The sequence below is a fragment of the Pempheris klunzingeri genome, chromosome 16, assembly GCF_042242105.1.
Source record: "Pempheris klunzingeri isolate RE-2024b chromosome 16, fPemKlu1.hap1, whole genome shotgun sequence".
In the NCBI taxonomy this organism is placed as follows: Eukaryota; Metazoa; Chordata; class Actinopteri; order Acropomatiformes; family Pempheridae; genus Pempheris; species Pempheris klunzingeri.
Window position 1 is genome coordinate 11014470 of NC_092027.1, and position 16520 is coordinate 11030989.

The following is a 16520-nucleotide window of genomic DNA, read 5'->3' on the forward strand; positions in this document are numbered from 1 at the left end:
ATTTAAATAAATGGATCAATTTATGTTTATCATTTGTTTAATAACTGTTGCAAGGGTAATGTCGGTGTATAATTGTAAGTTTCTTGTTAGGAAATAGAAAATGTGCAGGCACACTTATGTTAATACATTTTTATGTTAGTACATTTATGCTTTATTATCATGAAGTTTTAGACTGATGCAGGACTGTGTGATAGTTGCTGTGACCTTTACGCAGACCAAAGAGATGTGTGTTGGTGTAGGATGTATCAGACTGTGCTTGCATTCTTGAGATAAAGAGTTCGAGAAGGCCTTGAACAGTGAGAAGTCAGCGTACCTGCGTTTCTCACCAACTGCCCCTGCAAGGAGGACTGCCGAGAGGAGGAACTTTGCTTATACGTGTTGCATATATGCTTGAAAGACACTGAGACTGCTCAGTGCAGATGTAGATCTTTGCCTGTAGTGTTGTGGAAATTTCTAGGAGATAAAGTCTGCTGCATAGAGTTCTTGTGCGCATTTATTTTTGCAAAAAGGAACAGCTGTTACAGAGACAGTCACGCAGTCTAACAGTTCTGAAACAGAGTTCCCTGAGTCTGTGTCTCTGTTGCTTTTTATGAGGTGAGGACCTGTAGGCTTGGAGGTTTGGCCTGTAGACCCTGGGATATGCCTGGCCGGGATGCATCCTGACAGACCAAATGTTTTAACACCTCTTTCTTCTGGTCTGGTCGGGACACACCCTGGTGGATCAAACTGTGAATTTACATTTCTTTGTCTTCTGACATGCAAATTCCCATCACAGTACTCCTTGCTTGTTGCAAGTAAAACTTTGAACTGAGATCTCTGTCTCTGAGAGTTTATCTTGTGTGTTGGGAAATTAATGGTACAAACTAACAGCGAAAATACAGTTCTTGTCTTACAGAAATAATTTCCTGACATTTCTTTAACTGTGTTTGATAGAAAAACAATTTTAAGGCCACTCATTTGTATCTTAAAGAAAAGGTGCCATTGATTTATTTTAAGGGGTCACGAGGAAAAAGAAGCAATAGACTAAGAACATCATATAGCAACTGAAAGTCAGTGGCAATTTTTCTCCCCCAATGAGAAAGCTAATGAAAAAAAAACTAAGAATAAATGAAGTGAAAAAAACAAACAAATTACAAGAAATGTGCTTTTATAAAAACAAAACATGTTTCTATGTTCATCTGGACATTTTCACAAGTATAGTTTCTTAAAAATATCATGTTTTTAAGAAACTAGAACTTTGATCCACTCAACTTTGACCCTCACTCACAAAAAACACAGTGCTGTTTGTGTTGAAGTGTCAATGATGACTTTGAAGGATAATTCAGGAATCTGGAGCCAGGCCTGGAGGTTTTTTTGTTACATTGTCATACACTTCAAAAAATAGTAATAGTAATAGTAATAAATTGCTGCTCTCTTCTTCATCTGGCATCAAAAACTACCACTGGAAGTCAGAATCAAGGAAACGTACAGGTATCAACACATGACTGTTCACCAATATGAGCAGTAGTGCATCATATCATTTGTAGTTGTTAGTTCTTAATGTTAATGAGTGTTGTTTACATTTGCAATTTTACTAAACATTGTAAAACTGACACAAAGCTGCATTTAAGGATACATCTCTTTGTTCTCTTCTTGTACATGATCCTATAGCCACACTCTCTGCATCGGATTGGATCCCGGGCCTTAATTTCATTTTCAGTGTGACATTCTGCAAGTACAGACAGCAAGAAAATTAAATAAAGACTATACAGTCTGACAGAATTATGTGATTATTTTTCATGCTCAAGCTATATTTGTTGTTTCTTTGAGTTTGTTTGATACTTGTTAGGGTTTACTTACCATGAACAATAGAATTCAATTGAGGTACATTAAAACAAAACTAATACACATTTAAAAAAGATAGAAAAGTATGGCCCTGAATTAGTAAATGAGGCTTATCTAGAAGCCAATGATTTTCCTTTCCACCGTTGAGAACTGCTATCATTTCTCCAGCTAGGGAAAAATAAATCGTGCGAGTTGTGTGAATTGTGATCCACCATGACGATTTAGTGCGTCAATTTGTCACAAAATGACTTGCAAAAACCCTGAACAAAATTCAAAACTTGCAATGGATGTTTATTTTATTTTTCGAGAATGAAGGGCTGAAAGCAGTGGAAATGTTTTTTGTGCGATTCAGAGGGACTTTGCAATTAATCTGATCACTCTTCACAACATTCTGGAGTAGATGCAAATTGTCCTAAAAACTGAGGCAGCAGACTTTGTGAAAATTAATATTTGTATCATTCTCAATACTTTTGGCCACGGCTGTATAAATCCATGCTATATGGGCTATTTGGTCGGTATCTTCAATGTGCACTCATGCCCTTAGGAAGTGACGAATATATAATAATTCTGCCAAAAAGCAGCCTTAAGACCATCAGTGACAGTATTAGCTTTGTGGTAATTCATACATAATGTATAATAGTATAAGATAACAAAAAGACACAAACACAAGTAATTCTAGTGGCACTGAATATCAAATGCAGCAGAAAGAGTTGTAGCGTAAAGTAACGTTAAAGTTAGTTAGCATTAACAACATGTAGTAGCTATAAACACATGCAAAAACTATAATGTACCTCCGCATATGTAGATCATGGGCTGCTGTTTGGGCGGCTGCAGATCTTTCTGTGGATCCATTTTCGTTTCTATAGAAGACAGAAGAATCAATGTTGATACCATCGCATCTGTATCGTTTCAGCATGTTAACACAGAAACAGCATGGTGGCACCGACAATATTAGCCTAAAAGCGTCACAATCGGGAGGCATATTGGACAACAAGGGCTTTCAAGGAATCTCAAAATACAGCATGAATATAGCGAATGTGAAATACACGGGAAAAATATCAGAAATAAGAAATCTCACCGTTAAACAGGCTAACTGTTAGCTGTTAACCCCGTACTTCAAATCATGCACTGCAGCCTGTGCGCATGCGTACAAACGTCATCCACCTCGGAGTAAAGCGGTTTCTGATTGGTCAACACAAACTCCGGCACATTTGGCATAAATGTCCATGAATTTTCCCTTTTGTCAGACAACAGTGATACATCTGACTGTATGGCAGCTTCCGTCATATGCAGTAGCGTTGGTGTTTTATTTATATCAGGTTCTTCACGGTGTGAAGACGTTGTTATGTTTTAGTTTTATACTCCAGCACACCAGGGGCGCTGTGGACACTCTGTGAGCGCAGACTGTCCATCATCTGACCAACACCAGCTGGCCCTTCACTAGTTGATGACAACAACGACTCTGTCGACAATGTTCACATCTTGACTGTTGGCCCCAAAACTATCATAACCTACTCTCAGACAGCTGCCTTTTTGTTCTTTAAAGTCATACACCATGGAGCCGTCTGCGCCGAAAAGGTTTGTTTCGCTCGACTAGTTTGAAACGTGCCTACAAGCTACCAGCTAGCTAGCTAAAAGGCTAGCGTAGGCGGTAGCCCAGCTAGCTCACGCTAACTTAGCTTTAGCGGTTTTCTGTCAAACTTTCTATTCAGTTAAAAATCAGTTCACGGTTTTGGAGACACATCCTGTGTTGAATTCTGTATTTTGTTTCATTGTTGGGTAACTGTTCGTGTTCATTTTATAGTGTCATACAGGGAGCAGTGTGATCTACGTTATAAAATATAGTTTCTGCTGTTTTCGGAGTGCTTGTTGTGTCCAGCCCAAAACCCAAATGTATTCAGCTCTGAGTGATTTAGGATAATATCAGAGTACACGCTAATCCTCACATATCAGTAACTTGAACCAGCAAATTTGATCAGTTTTGCTTGATTGAAAAGATTAATCGATAATCAAAATTACTGTTAATCAGTTTTCCATTTATCATTTACACAGTTAAGGATTAATTAACAATTTCAGCACTCTAAGATATAAAAACGTAGGATTTATCTGACTTCACCGAGGGAAATTAAGGTCTATTAGCTTGCCATTTATCCATATTAGTCAAGCTTTTTCAGAGACCATATCACGTATGAAGGCACCACTACTCAATATTAATTATAACGTAGTACCTTTCTGTAGTGGTTGTTTAAAATGAATATATGTTTAGACATTGTGGTTATTTATATACACTAATACTTTGTTTTGGCTCTACAAGTACATTATTCACTACTTTTAAATATTTTGTGTGTAACTCAAGGCGATATGCTGGAAACCATTGAAAGCTTGTTTTCAGATGTACCTTTGGTACTCTGCTTGAGCTTGGTTACATTACTTTACTATACTATTATGTTGATTTTACATTTGATCTGTTGGATTTTTCAGCAAGTTGAAAAAGCTGAGTGAGGACAGTTTGACCAAGCAGCCAGAAGAAGTGTTCGATGTACTCGAGAAACTCGGTGAAGGGTAAGATGTTTCTGTTATGACTGACCTCTATTTTCGCTTGTGTGCCACTGACTGAAAAGTCAATCAGACACAGCAGTTGTTATTTAGTTCTCATTTTTTGATTTACTGTCATTAACTTTCACTTATGAAATGCATTCTGGGCATATTGTTACTGTATTTGTGTGTTTAGATCTTATGGCAGCGTGTTCAAAGCCATCCACAAGGAGTCAGGCCAGGTTGTGGCCATCAAGCAGGTTCCTGTGGAGTCTGATCTTCAGGAGATCATCAAGGAGATTTCCATCATGCAGCAGTGTGACAGGTTAGAAAAGAACACAGCTTCCTCTAAACCTCAAAATGAACCACATATATTAAGTTACAACATGCTTACTGTCCTCAAAGCGTGGTTGGTGGTTGGTGGCATGGTTCACTTTGCTGTGAGTTACATGTTTGATTTAACAGTGATGGTACCATTCGCTGCTGCTGTGTAGTGTTTTCTCACTTCTGCTGTTTTTCTTCTAAACGAAACCTTGTCTTCCCCTTTGATAATCGCTCTGTGTTCCTGCTAGCCCTTACGTAGTGAAGTACTATGGCAGCTACTTCAAGAACACAGACCTGTGGATTGTCATGGAGTACTGCGGCGCCGGCTCTGTGTCGGACATCATCAGACTGCGCAACAAGACGGTGGGTGCTCAGAGAATTGCAATTGCAAAATTTTAGTGGCGATCAGAGTTTATATTTCTGTGATATATTTGACTCTTACCAGCGTTACATACCTGTGTTACACAGTCTAATTTCTTAATTTAGTCATGTTTTCTTTTTCCTTCTCATATCAGTTGACAGAAGATGAGATTGCCACTATCCTGAAGTCGACATTGAAGGGTCTTGAATACCTTCATTTCATGAGGAAGATCCATCGGGACATCAAGGCAGGAAACATCCTCCTCAACACTGAGGGACACGCCAAACTGGCAGACTTTGGAGTTGCTGGACAACTAACGGTACATTATACCATCTTGCTTCCACTTGGAATGTAAAATCGGTCAATGATTTTGTGAATTCATACAAACTTATCTAGAAAACCAAGTTCATAATGGTAATTTCTCTGAAGGACACCATGGCAAAGAGAAACACTGTGATTGGTACTCCGTTCTGGATGGCCCCAGAGGTGATCCAGGAGATCGGCTACAACTGTGTGGCTGACATCTGGTCCTTGGGCATCACATCCATTGAGATGGCAGAGGGCAAACCTCCCTATGCTGACATCCATCCCATGAGAGTGAGTGTAATATGATTTATTGAAGAAGTGGGTTCTTAAACACAACCACTTTGCTCTGAAGCAGGGGTTGGTAGAAAGTTTGGATCCGAGGTACCTAAAGACTAAACAACTGACTTGTGTTCTTGTTTGTTTTTTTTTGCCATTCCACCTGACTTTCTGAAACTTTGTTGTGTTCTTTCAGGCTATCTTCATGATCCCCACCAACCCTCCCCCAACATTCAGGAAGCCAGAGCTCTGGTCAGACGAGTTCACAGACTTTGTCAAGAAGTGTCTTGTTAAAAATCCAGAGCAGAGAGCGACTGCCACACAGCTCCTACAGGTTGGAGGATGGAAGCGTGCACACACACACTCACTCTGAGATACGAACCTGTAACAACAGGTTATAAACGCCCGGGTGTTCTCACTTATAAAGAAACTCTGATATAGCAATACTGTAAGAAAACACTATTTTATTTTTTATTTTTTGCTCTTGTGGATGTCCAGCACCCATTTATCAGCCAGGCCAAGCCGGTCACAATCCTTAGAGACCTGATAACTGAGGCCATGGAGATGAAAGCCAAGAGGCAGCAGGAGCAGCAGAGAGAGCTGGAGGAGGAGGATGACAACTCTGTATGTATGCATGCCTTGACTTGACTTGATTAGATGGTTGTATGTTGAGGCTATATGACTAGATGTCTTTTGACTACTAGGAGGAGGAGACGGAAGTGGACTCTCACACTATGGTGAAGTCGGGCTCAGAGGGCGCAGGAACCATGCGAGCCACCAGCACCATGAGTGATGGGGCGCAGACCATGATTGAACATGGCAGCACCATGCTAGAGTCCGACCTGGGCACTATGGTCATCAACAGTGACGATGATGAAGAGGAGGAGGAAGACCAGGGATCCATGAGGAGTGAGCACACACATGATACTAATTCAGTTATGAGAAGAAAGAAAAAAACTACCACTTAGTTTACTACTAAGTTTGTTTGTGTTTATTTTACAGAATATTTCCTTAAGTTAAGGGGTTCACTTAGGGATGTTGCAGAAAGTCTCCTTGCCTAACTTTAGACTCAGGCTTTCACGATAGGTACTGTCATACTATACGGGATCTTTAGTTACCATGTTTACGCTTCACTGACTTCTGACCATGGACTGTATATGCTTCTAACCCTTTAAGTGCAGTTAAGTTTACTTTAATTTTAAGTAACATGTATAAACATTGGCTTAACAAATGTACAAAATTTGGCCCAATAATAACTTTCAAATTTTCCCCACATATACCACATGCTAATCTTAACAACATGCTAAAACTGCAGTACTGTGATGGGTGTTTCCCTCAAGAGTTGAAACTCATCCCTGTTCCTCTTTCACAGGGCACGCCACCCCCCAGCAGCCACTACGTCCGTCCTTTATGGACTATTTTGACAAGCAGGACTCCAACAAGGCAGCCCAGCAGCATGAGAACTACAACCACAACCAGCCACAGGAGCAGCCCGGCTACCACATCCAGTCCAAGAACGTCTTCCCTGACAACTGGAAGGTGCCTCAGGATGGAGACTTTGACTTTGTGAGTAACATCTTAGCGGGTTTGACCCTAAAGAAATATTCACAAATATTCACATTTAAAAAATAAATAAATAAATAAATAAAGTATTACTTTTTAAAACTCACCAGTGCTTCAGCGGTAAAAATAGCTAAATGGAAACAGTTCCTTAAATATTATCCACAACAGGACACTAAGCATGACTCATTCCGTCTCAATTGTTGTTTGTCTGTGTTTCTATTTGTGTGTCACCCAGCTGAAGAATCTGGACTTTGAGGAGCTGCAGATGCGGCTGACTGCCTTGGATCCAATGATGGAGCGGGAGATTGAGGAGCTAAGACAGCGCTACACTGCCAAAAGGCAGCCCATCCTGGACGCCATGGATGCCAAGAAGAGACGGCAACAGAACTTCTGAGCGCTCCTTCCTGGCGTCTTCTCCCTCTGGTCTCGGTTTCCCAAAGCCACCATCACCACAAAACTCATGTCCCGTTAACTCAGAGGAACAAAGACGACCTAACTGTGTTTGGTGGAAGCCCACTGCTGTTCACACTGACTGCTAACTGGCCTCTAAATGAAGTTTAGCTCCTTTCACCGGGTGACATCCAATTTGGCTCCTGGAATCTACACTTATCTGCCTTTCTCTACACTGTCTAGATGCTGTTCCTTCATTTTAGATCTTTTATTTGTTTCTATGGTTCCTGTCAAGTTGCTCTCCAGTGAATGACGCTCAGGACTATCCTCTGGCAGTAGCAGCAGTGTAATCAATCAAACCAGGCCAATGACAAGTGGTCTTTTTTTTTTCCTCAGACTTTTCACTTTCAGTGTAAATATAATATAGAGCCTAGTTTGGAAATACCTGCAACAAAAAGCTGTGGAGGCTTGTCCATGACCAAAGACAATCAAGATGATGTTGATAAAGTTGAGAATGCCTTAAAATATTTGAAACCTGGTTTTCAAAATAAGCAATGTAATAAAACAAGTCTTCAGACGGTGAAATCCATTTCCTCACTCGGAGATGAATTGGAAGTGGGCTACGGAAAGCTGCAAGAATGGACGGAAATTACAGATATTGTGGACACTGAACAGATTGCATGTTTCAATCGCTGGTGGATCCGAAATTAGAAATGTATTTCATTAGTCTTAATCAGTTATTTAGTTTTGTTTTTCGATTATTATGTTCTGGGCTTCTTGAAACATCCAGAGCACTGTCCATATTGACAGACTCCGTGCATCCTAGTGCCTCGTAACACGCCTGTCCCACTTCTACGCTTACCCAACCTCATAGCAAGTTTAAACTCAGAGCTCGTCATTCCAACGTACCCTAATTAAAACCAGGTTTTAATTCCTACATTTAAAAACATCTACAATTTCCACACAAGCAAAAACATTCCAAAATACTGTAAGACTTTCTAATAATTATGTGTACTGTAACCGTTCCACATCGTGACTGATTCACGTCAGATTATAATATGACTAAAACATTAAAACCAGAGCAGAGGAGAGAGATGATAACAGTGTTAAGTGGAGAAAACCAAATAGCACAACTAGTCATAAAAACGGTTTAACGGCTGTTGTACCAACAAAACACGCATCAGATTGAGATAAATGACTGAAGTGATCGATTGAGACGTTGCAGTAACTTCTTTTTTCAGCAAATTTCCCTGCAGCTTCATGTCAACATCTATGTCTCAGAAATCTGACGTGCATTTGGTGTTATTAATGAAGGAATGAAGATATACTGTTTCTGCTGCATGCTCTGTGTTTTGGGGCACAAGCTTGTTTTTAACAGCTAAAAACTATTTACACAAAACTGTTCAGTGTAGTGATTGATTGTAGGGTTCCTTAAACAAATTGTTGCAAAGTGGTCGGTATGCGTTTATCCTAAAAATGTGTGCTAATAATGACCCTTTGAATGAATTACAACTGTCTTTAAATACATGTACAATATGTCTGTAGGTTGCTGTTACATATGAATGTTAATATGCAGTCTTGATGGTCTGATTCAGCCCAAACTTTCTGCATATTAATTGACATTTTATTAATATCGCAGTCTTATAAATAGACCTGTTACACTGTCTCATGTCTCATCTGATGTGGCCAAAATGAGCACAGTTTAAACACCTGAATCCAAATTTGAATCAGTACTATCAGCTTTTGAATTATTGTTTTATATTTGTCTTTTCTTGTTTTATTTTGTCTTTTTTTCTTTCACAGAAACCTTAAGCATTCTTTCCCTGAAATGTTTTCATAAATTAAGTCTGCAGTACATCAGCAACTTACATACAAGCTTTCACACTTAATTTATTAAACATGTCTTTTTTTTCTTTTCTTTTTATGACACTGGTTTAAATATGGTGGCTGGTTTGGCTGTTAATATTTCTGCCCTTTGTCAAATACATGCGGCTTGATTTCTGCGTGTTTTAGACTATGCATGTTTATAATTCTGTTTGCTATTACGTGGAATGCTATTGTATTAACAGCACAGGTAAGAGTACTGTTAATAATGAAGCTGGATTTTAGCTTTAACAAATACTACTTGCTCTGTACTTACTCTGAATTGTGGAGAATCGGCCATAATATGTATAGTTAGCATACATCTGAAATCACCTTTTGATATATGGCAATATGATTTTATTTTCACTTATTTCACTGTAAGCATTTATGTTTGAACCATTTAATTTATTATCTTTTCTTTGTAATACCTTATAACATTTTGAAAAGGTGCAGGAAATAATAAAAGCTCCTCATAGGTGACTGAAATGCTTTCATCTTATCTCTAAAAGCAGACTTGAACCTCTGAGCTGGACTCTGTTAACACAGAAACAACAGGATGTGACACCTGTCGTACCGTAACCTTCCTGCTACAGGCCACACTCATTTTTATTTACATGCTTTTTCCCCCCCAGGACGCGCCTCAAAAAATGCGGCGTGCGCTCGATGGTAGACATTACGGTAGACTTGACGGCAGCGTCTATTCTTCTTTCCACAAGTTGCACAACCACTTCCTCCGCTCACAGCCAGACAGTCTGCTAGGCACAGAGTTTGTAGGAGTGAGGGGAAAAAAGTCAGGAAAACATGTCTGCACTAAACAGAAAGATCATCAGCACTGCATCAGCCCCGGCTGCCATTGGCCCATACAGGTAAGGGAACCTTAAAAACGTGCAAAAGTTTCTATTTATAGCGACACGTGGGGCGCAGAGGTTGGTTTATTAAAAGTTTGAGTGAAAGAGAAACACGAGGACGGTCCAATGTTTGATCAGGGGCGGGTCTTAGTGTACAATGAACTCACCTGCTTCACTTTGACCCTATAAAAAAGTGCCAAAGTTTAACATTTAGCAGCAGAAGCAGAAGAAGAATCTCAGACAGACAGACAGACAGACAGACAGACAGGAGAGTTGAAATGGCAGCTATTCGTCGACAGTTCCCCTACACACCAAAAGCTCCTGTCAGACAGGGAATATACAGGTAAGGATTAATGTCCTGTGAAATAACTCCATCTGGACTCCAGGTAATTCACACATTTAAAAAAAGAAACAGTGCACCGTTTGCTTTCTAATTAAAATTGGAAAGCAAATGAAATTTGCTTTAAAATTGAAATTCACAAATGTCATCAGAAATTCTGAAACAAACACAGTGTCCTGTTGAGTTGAATTCAGTCTCTCAAGTGGAGGGGTGTTTCTGCTCTGGCCAACTGGCTGTCAGTGGGTGGAGTTATTTCACTGCCTCTGATTTAACTCATTTGGATTCAAGGAAAAATCCACCTTAATTCACCTCGACAAAGTTCTTTGGCCTCCAGCATGAAGTTGCCTTTTCTGTCATTTTGGTGTTTGGTGCTGAAATATTCTCAACCTGCATTTGTTGACTTGATAAACAGACTGTAATGTAGCACAGACTGAATTTGATTCATGACATTTAGGTTTCAGGGCCATTAGACTGTCACTGAGGTTTTTTAGGTACAGAATACAGAATAGTTTTGAGACAGAAACAGGCTTTTTGAATGCTTAACAGTTTCTTTAGCACAGGGCTTGTACAAAGACTGAAAAGGTTGGAAAAAGCTTAATTTTAACCGCCATGTTTTCAAGGTCAGGAACGTGCATGAACTCAAACACTCTCCTTGAAAACAGAAAATTTGATTTTCGACATAATCTATTGTTTCATCGCTCATGTAAACCAAAAATCTTTAGATATTTGAAATGCAATGATCCTGTCAGCATGTTTGTTTGTCGTCTCCTTGAGTCTGAAAGCAGATAATAATCCTGATCAAAACATACAACCAAAATTAATTTGAACAGCTAAAAATTTACACTGCATCCTGTGGGCGTAAAGGAATTCTGTAAACTTTATTTTTTGCTGTTCCATTTATGTTAATAATTTAGAAGTGGCAATAAAAGCTTAGAGTCTCGACACTTTTCATTTAGGTACCATGAAAGTGCATGAAAAGTTCTTGACTTTTACTCTTTTTGGTGAAGTTCAACAGTCATACAGAGACAACTATTTTAAAATCATCATTACAACATGAACATTGAAATCTACACGCTGAGCGTCCATTCATAAGTGAGAAATTAATAAGTATATAAAGCAGATTAAGAGAGTGGCTTATTCCTTTAAAACAGAGTAGCAGGTTTTTGCAGCTTATCTTCTCTCTCACATGAACTGAAATGTCCTGCGTCCTCTGTCTCCTGCTCAGCCAGTCGGTGGTTGTGGACAGAACGATGTACATCTCTGGTCAGCTGGGGATGGACGTGGCCTCTGGTCAGCTGGTCGATGGAGGGGTGCAGGCCCAGGCCAAGCAGGTGAGGCTCACAGGGACAAATGACGATGATGATGATGATGATGATGATGATGATGTGCCATGTGACAGGACATAACCTCACTGCAACATCTGCCTGTTATTTCAATCGACTTAGAGAGTCCAAAACCGAGCCATCAGTGTCATGTTTTCCCAACATTATGTTTCCAGTAATTTATATTTAAGTAACTTACATTTAAGGTGGTCAGCAGCAGAGCTGTGTGCCACATGTTTTTGACCGCCACAGGGAAATAAACCCTAGTTCGGATAAAACCTGCGAAATAAATTCATGAAAACACAACATTAAACTGCCAAAGTTTAATCAAAGGATGTTTTCTGAGTGGCTATTAAATCTAAAAGGTGAACAATGGTTATAGAAGGAACATAAACACAGAAGGTGAGATTAAGTATTGATCGTCAGGGTATCACAGTGTGTCTCCTCCCTCAGGCGCTCATCAATATGGGGGAGATCCTTAAAGCTGCTGGCTGTAACTACACCAACGGTGAGATCTGCGTCCTGTTGGGCTGCTGCTCATTTGTTCCACATAATCTGAATGTTCGAACATAACGAACTCTCTGACGGAGTAACCTCTTTGATTTCAGTGGTGAAGACGACTGTGCTGCTCGCTGACATAAATGACTTCAACAGCGTCAATGAGGTCTACAAAACATGTAAGACTTTGTTACTAATTTCCATGCTCAGTGCCTGAAGATGATAAACTGTACTGTGTTTTCCTCTCACGCTCTAAATGTGTATAAAAGCAGCCACACAGGGGCGTCCTTTAACCAAGATAGCCAGAGATGGGGTTGCACTAATGGCAGGTCACAACGCGATCAGCCTGGTTTATTCACTTTACATTAATTATGGGCGATTTGCCTGCACAAACATCTGAGTCACTTTTTGTCTTGTGACTGGGTCGTGGGTTCATTTTCATCATCAGTCAGCGTGGCTAGTTCCTCCTCATCACTTTCTTTATTCATCTAGACTGTTTTAATTGGGACGTTATGATAAAGGAGCTCTTTAAGTGGAGGAAGTAGGTTCCAGGCCTGCATATCGGGCAGAGTTTAGGCTGCTGAAGTGACTTTGAACAAGGCACCGAATGACCACCAGCTCCAAGAGGAAGCCAAAACACAAATACCTAAATGCTTACAAGCCCTTTATGGAGTCTGGAATGTGCCACTAGAATGATAATACACTCTTTGGTTCATTAAAATAAAATAATACATTGATCAATTTCACACTAAATGTAATGTAAACTCACAGTAACAATGACAAAAACATTGTTTATATTCACCCATTAATAATTCTATTTCCTTGTTCTGTTTTTAAATGAATTAAGATAAGATAAGATATTCCTTTATTAGTCCCATGATGGGGAAATTTACAATGTCACAGCAGACATACAGACATATGTACAGTTATACATTTAAGACAGAGGAAGTATAAAGATATAAACAATATAATATACAGAGGGGGAATATTTAAAAAGGTGAGGTAAAAAGATGAATAAATATATTGCACATTGATTTTCATTGTAGTGAGTATTGCCAGTTTTGGTGCAGTAACGCCACTATAATGTACACCATTCATGTTTTAATTTAGAAATTGAAATGCAAAATTAACCGGAATGTTTTGTAATTCCATTTGCTAATGAGTATACATATCATATTCCATATCAGGATTCATTTGATTCCTGCTTTAGCATTTACAGTTTCCATTTCATGGTCCCGTTCAGTTACACTAAATGTAATTAAAAATACGTATGAATAGTTTTCCATCTAAAAAGCTAGTGAAATCCAGCCCACAATTATCCAGCTAATATGTTACAACTAAACGCTGTAAAAGTCTGTAATTATTCTAGTGGCCCCCTCCAGGATACATACATGTGTTATTATGAGGGGATCTGCTGCCTCATATTTCACCACATCCATCATCCATCAGAAAATGACTGCTGACAGGTGTAGCAGTCGTCTGACAGACAGGCTCACTCAGCTCTTCGTCCTGTATGAATGCAGCCTCCTCTCACAGGCCGCTCGGTCCGGGCATTTCCTTCTGGATCACAACAGACGGGTGTAATGGAAGCTGCAGTGCCCAGTGAGTTGTAAATGGACACCGCCGTGCAGGCACACAGATGTAACCCAACACTCCGGGCAAGCTTTGACTCGGGTGTAGGCCGCAGCTCCCGCCTCACTCCTGACTCTAGTCACCCCCTAAAACACAGACAGGGAACTTTCCCTGACCCTGAGAAGAGGACGGGGAGGACATGTGTCCACTGGGATCCAAAGTCATGTGAATCTTAACTGTCCAGGCTGCTGATTAGACTCTCCCTTTTAAGTCAGTTTCAGCTAGCAGCCAAATTTCTGATAAATGTGATTAGTCATGTTTGAAACTGGAAATGTACCCCGCTTTAAGACTGTCTGCATTGTGTTAAATACCAAAAAGTGTCTTAATGTTGTTAATGTTCCTCCAGATCCTTTACACATTGCCCTTAAAACTGCTTATGCTGGTATCTTCATCATGCTTCACTGTTTTTATCTGAGTGTGGCTCTTTTTAAGCATTGTAAGGTGTCCTTGTGTGTCCTGAAAGGCGCCTTAAAATGAAATATTATTATTATTATTAAAACCTGTAAACTGCATCATGTCTTACCTGGTTTCCCCTTTAGGAACACTTTATTTTAACTGACTCCCAGAGATTAATGTGGTGGCTTTTCGATGTGCTGTTGTGTAATTAAATATAATGTAAATGTTCTCCCTTCAGTTTTCAGCAGTAACTTCCCTGCCAGAGCTGCCTACCAGGTCGCTGCTCTCCCCAGAGTAAGTGCAAACAAATCTTTACACTAATATACAACTACAGAACAAACACTAGCTAGGTGCATGCTCATTCATTCTTGCGAAGCATCTTCCATCATCCATGTGCACAGTGTATGAGTGAATATTGTTGTTTGAAGATGAAACAGACCGGCTGAAAGCGGTGCTATCCAGATACATGTGGGTGTTCACTTTTAGCCATGCGAGGCTCTCAGGTCCACCTCTGTGGTTCTTTCTCGGCTGGATTATGCAGACGTTAATGTTCCCCTCAGGATGAGCTGTAATAACTCCGAAGATCCTCAGACCTTTTCACCCAGAACCATCATCAGGTTTATGATCAATAAACCTGTAGAAAACTCCTTCTTTTAGACGTTCAATCTGCGGCCTCTGTTGATGCCTTTTTAAGAGGAGACACTACAGGTGAAAAGGGTTTAGATTTTAAACTAATAGATATCACCATCAACATTCTCCAGTCTGTCACTTGCATTAAGACAATTATTTTTTTGTATGACATTTGCATGTATGCAAATGAGGCATTACATAATTTATATGTTATTATTTTATGAGCATTATTCAACTTTTCCAGAACTGAGGTCTGAACACTGGATTAAGCTACGATCAAAATGACATATTACAGTCAAAAGTTTGTACAGAGGAAATGTTTTTTTTTTTATCACTCTGTACATCACAAAAAATTGTCAACTGACATATTAAAAAAAAAAAAAAAAAAGCCATGTTTTTAAATAAATGTTATGTAAATGAGGCTGTGAATGATATGCGAACAAACGCCTCTTTGAAAAACCTTTATTTTATAAATGGATGTAAAATTGCAATGTTTGGTTTGTTTAAGGGCCACTGGAGTGGAGATTTCTTTATGAATCAGTAGCGTCGTCATTGTGGGACTTCGTGCTTCAGGGAGATTTTTTCCTCTCAAACACACCACACCCTCCCTGCTCCCAGGCTACCCAGATTACTACTGAAATTTTCTCGCTAACCTCTAGTGGTATGAATCCACCTAGATATTTAGGGTTTTTTGTAGTAAAGGTTTTGTAGGTTTGCAGATGAAAAGAATTTGATTTGTGATGCTCCCAGCATTTAAAATTCAGCATCTGTTTTCAGAGTCCCAATACAAAGTGCTAGCTTATTGGACGATACTGTGTTGTTGTATTCCTCTCTCCCACATTCCTTCCTTTTCTATGTCCTCAATGTCTCTTTTTCTCTCCAGGGTGGGCTGGTGGAAATTGAGGCAGTTGCTGTTCTCGGTCCTCTCTCAGACTCCTGACTAACCGGCAACATCACAAACAAGTTGTAGTTTAACCATTTAGTGACCTTTATAGTCTAGTGGAAGCTTTATTGTTTCCCCAGATGACACATGAAAGACTTTCTTTTTCTGTATAGTCTGGTTATAGTATATATATATATGTTTCTCTCCTCCAGCCACTTCTGAAGTATTGTCAGTATTTTAACACTTCAGATTAAAACCCTTAACAACAGAGCAGTGTTTACTTCATCTGCATTTGTGGCTAATGTTAATTTCAGCCATGACTCACTGTAAAACAAAGCATAATGATGAAGTGGGATTGCATCTGTACAGCCAGCCTAACATTCCTCGCTCACAGTGGTATCTAAAGTTTGGTTTTCTTCCAGAAAAATGTATTAACATTTGAAGTGCAGCTCTGTCTAATAAAAAATGCAGTAAAGCCTCAGATCCTAGAACAGTTATTTCCACCCTAAAACATCACATCCAACATACA

The 16520-nt window shown here is 39.5% G+C and overlaps 3 protein-coding genes across 4 annotated transcripts; 2 read left to right on the forward strand and 1 right to left on the reverse strand.

Moving 5' to 3' along the window:
• Positions 1-475: 475 nt before the first annotated feature.
• On the reverse strand, positions 476-2972 carry polr2k (RNA polymerase II, I and III subunit K). Its single transcript, XM_070846710.1, has 4 exons — positions 2903-2972; positions 2616-2684; positions 1616-1708; positions 476-1441 (listed from the first exon to the last, which is right to left on the reverse strand). Exons 2-4 carry the CDS (start codon positions 2674-2676, stop codon positions 1419-1421), a joined length of 177 nt encoding a protein of 58 aa, XP_070702811.1. The 5' UTR covers positions 2677-2684; positions 2903-2972; the 3' UTR covers positions 476-1418.
• Positions 2973-3243: 271 nt separating this feature from the next.
• On the forward strand, positions 3244-9928 carry stk3 (serine/threonine kinase 3 (STE20 homolog, yeast)). Its single transcript, XM_070845863.1, has 11 exons — positions 3244-3402; positions 4306-4386; positions 4556-4684; positions 4932-5046; positions 5199-5363; positions 5474-5641; positions 5823-5960; positions 6125-6250; positions 6331-6535; positions 6999-7192; positions 7425-9928. The coding sequence occupies exons 1-11, from the start codon at positions 3380-3382 to the stop codon at positions 7581-7583; spliced, it is 1503 nt and encodes a 500-aa protein (XP_070701964.1). The 5' UTR covers positions 3244-3379; the 3' UTR covers positions 7584-9928.
• Positions 9929-10213: 285 nt separating this feature from the next.
• On the forward strand, positions 10214-16458 carry rida (reactive intermediate imine deaminase A homolog). Of its 2 annotated transcripts, none has more exons than XM_070845866.1 (6): positions 10214-10308; positions 11856-11961; positions 12406-12460; positions 12561-12629; positions 14717-14772; positions 15992-16458. In XM_070845866.1, exons 1-6 carry the CDS (start codon positions 10244-10246, stop codon positions 16046-16048), a joined length of 408 nt encoding a protein of 135 aa, XP_070701967.1. In that variant the 5' UTR covers positions 10214-10243; the 3' UTR covers positions 16049-16458. The 2 variants fall into 2 exon arrangements, with proteins under 2 accessions (XP_070701967.1, XP_070701966.1); XM_070845865.1 differs by lacking the exon at positions 10214-10308 and adding an exon at positions 10542-10633 and having other exon boundaries at positions 15992-16456.
• Positions 16459-16520: the final 62 nt, after the last annotated feature.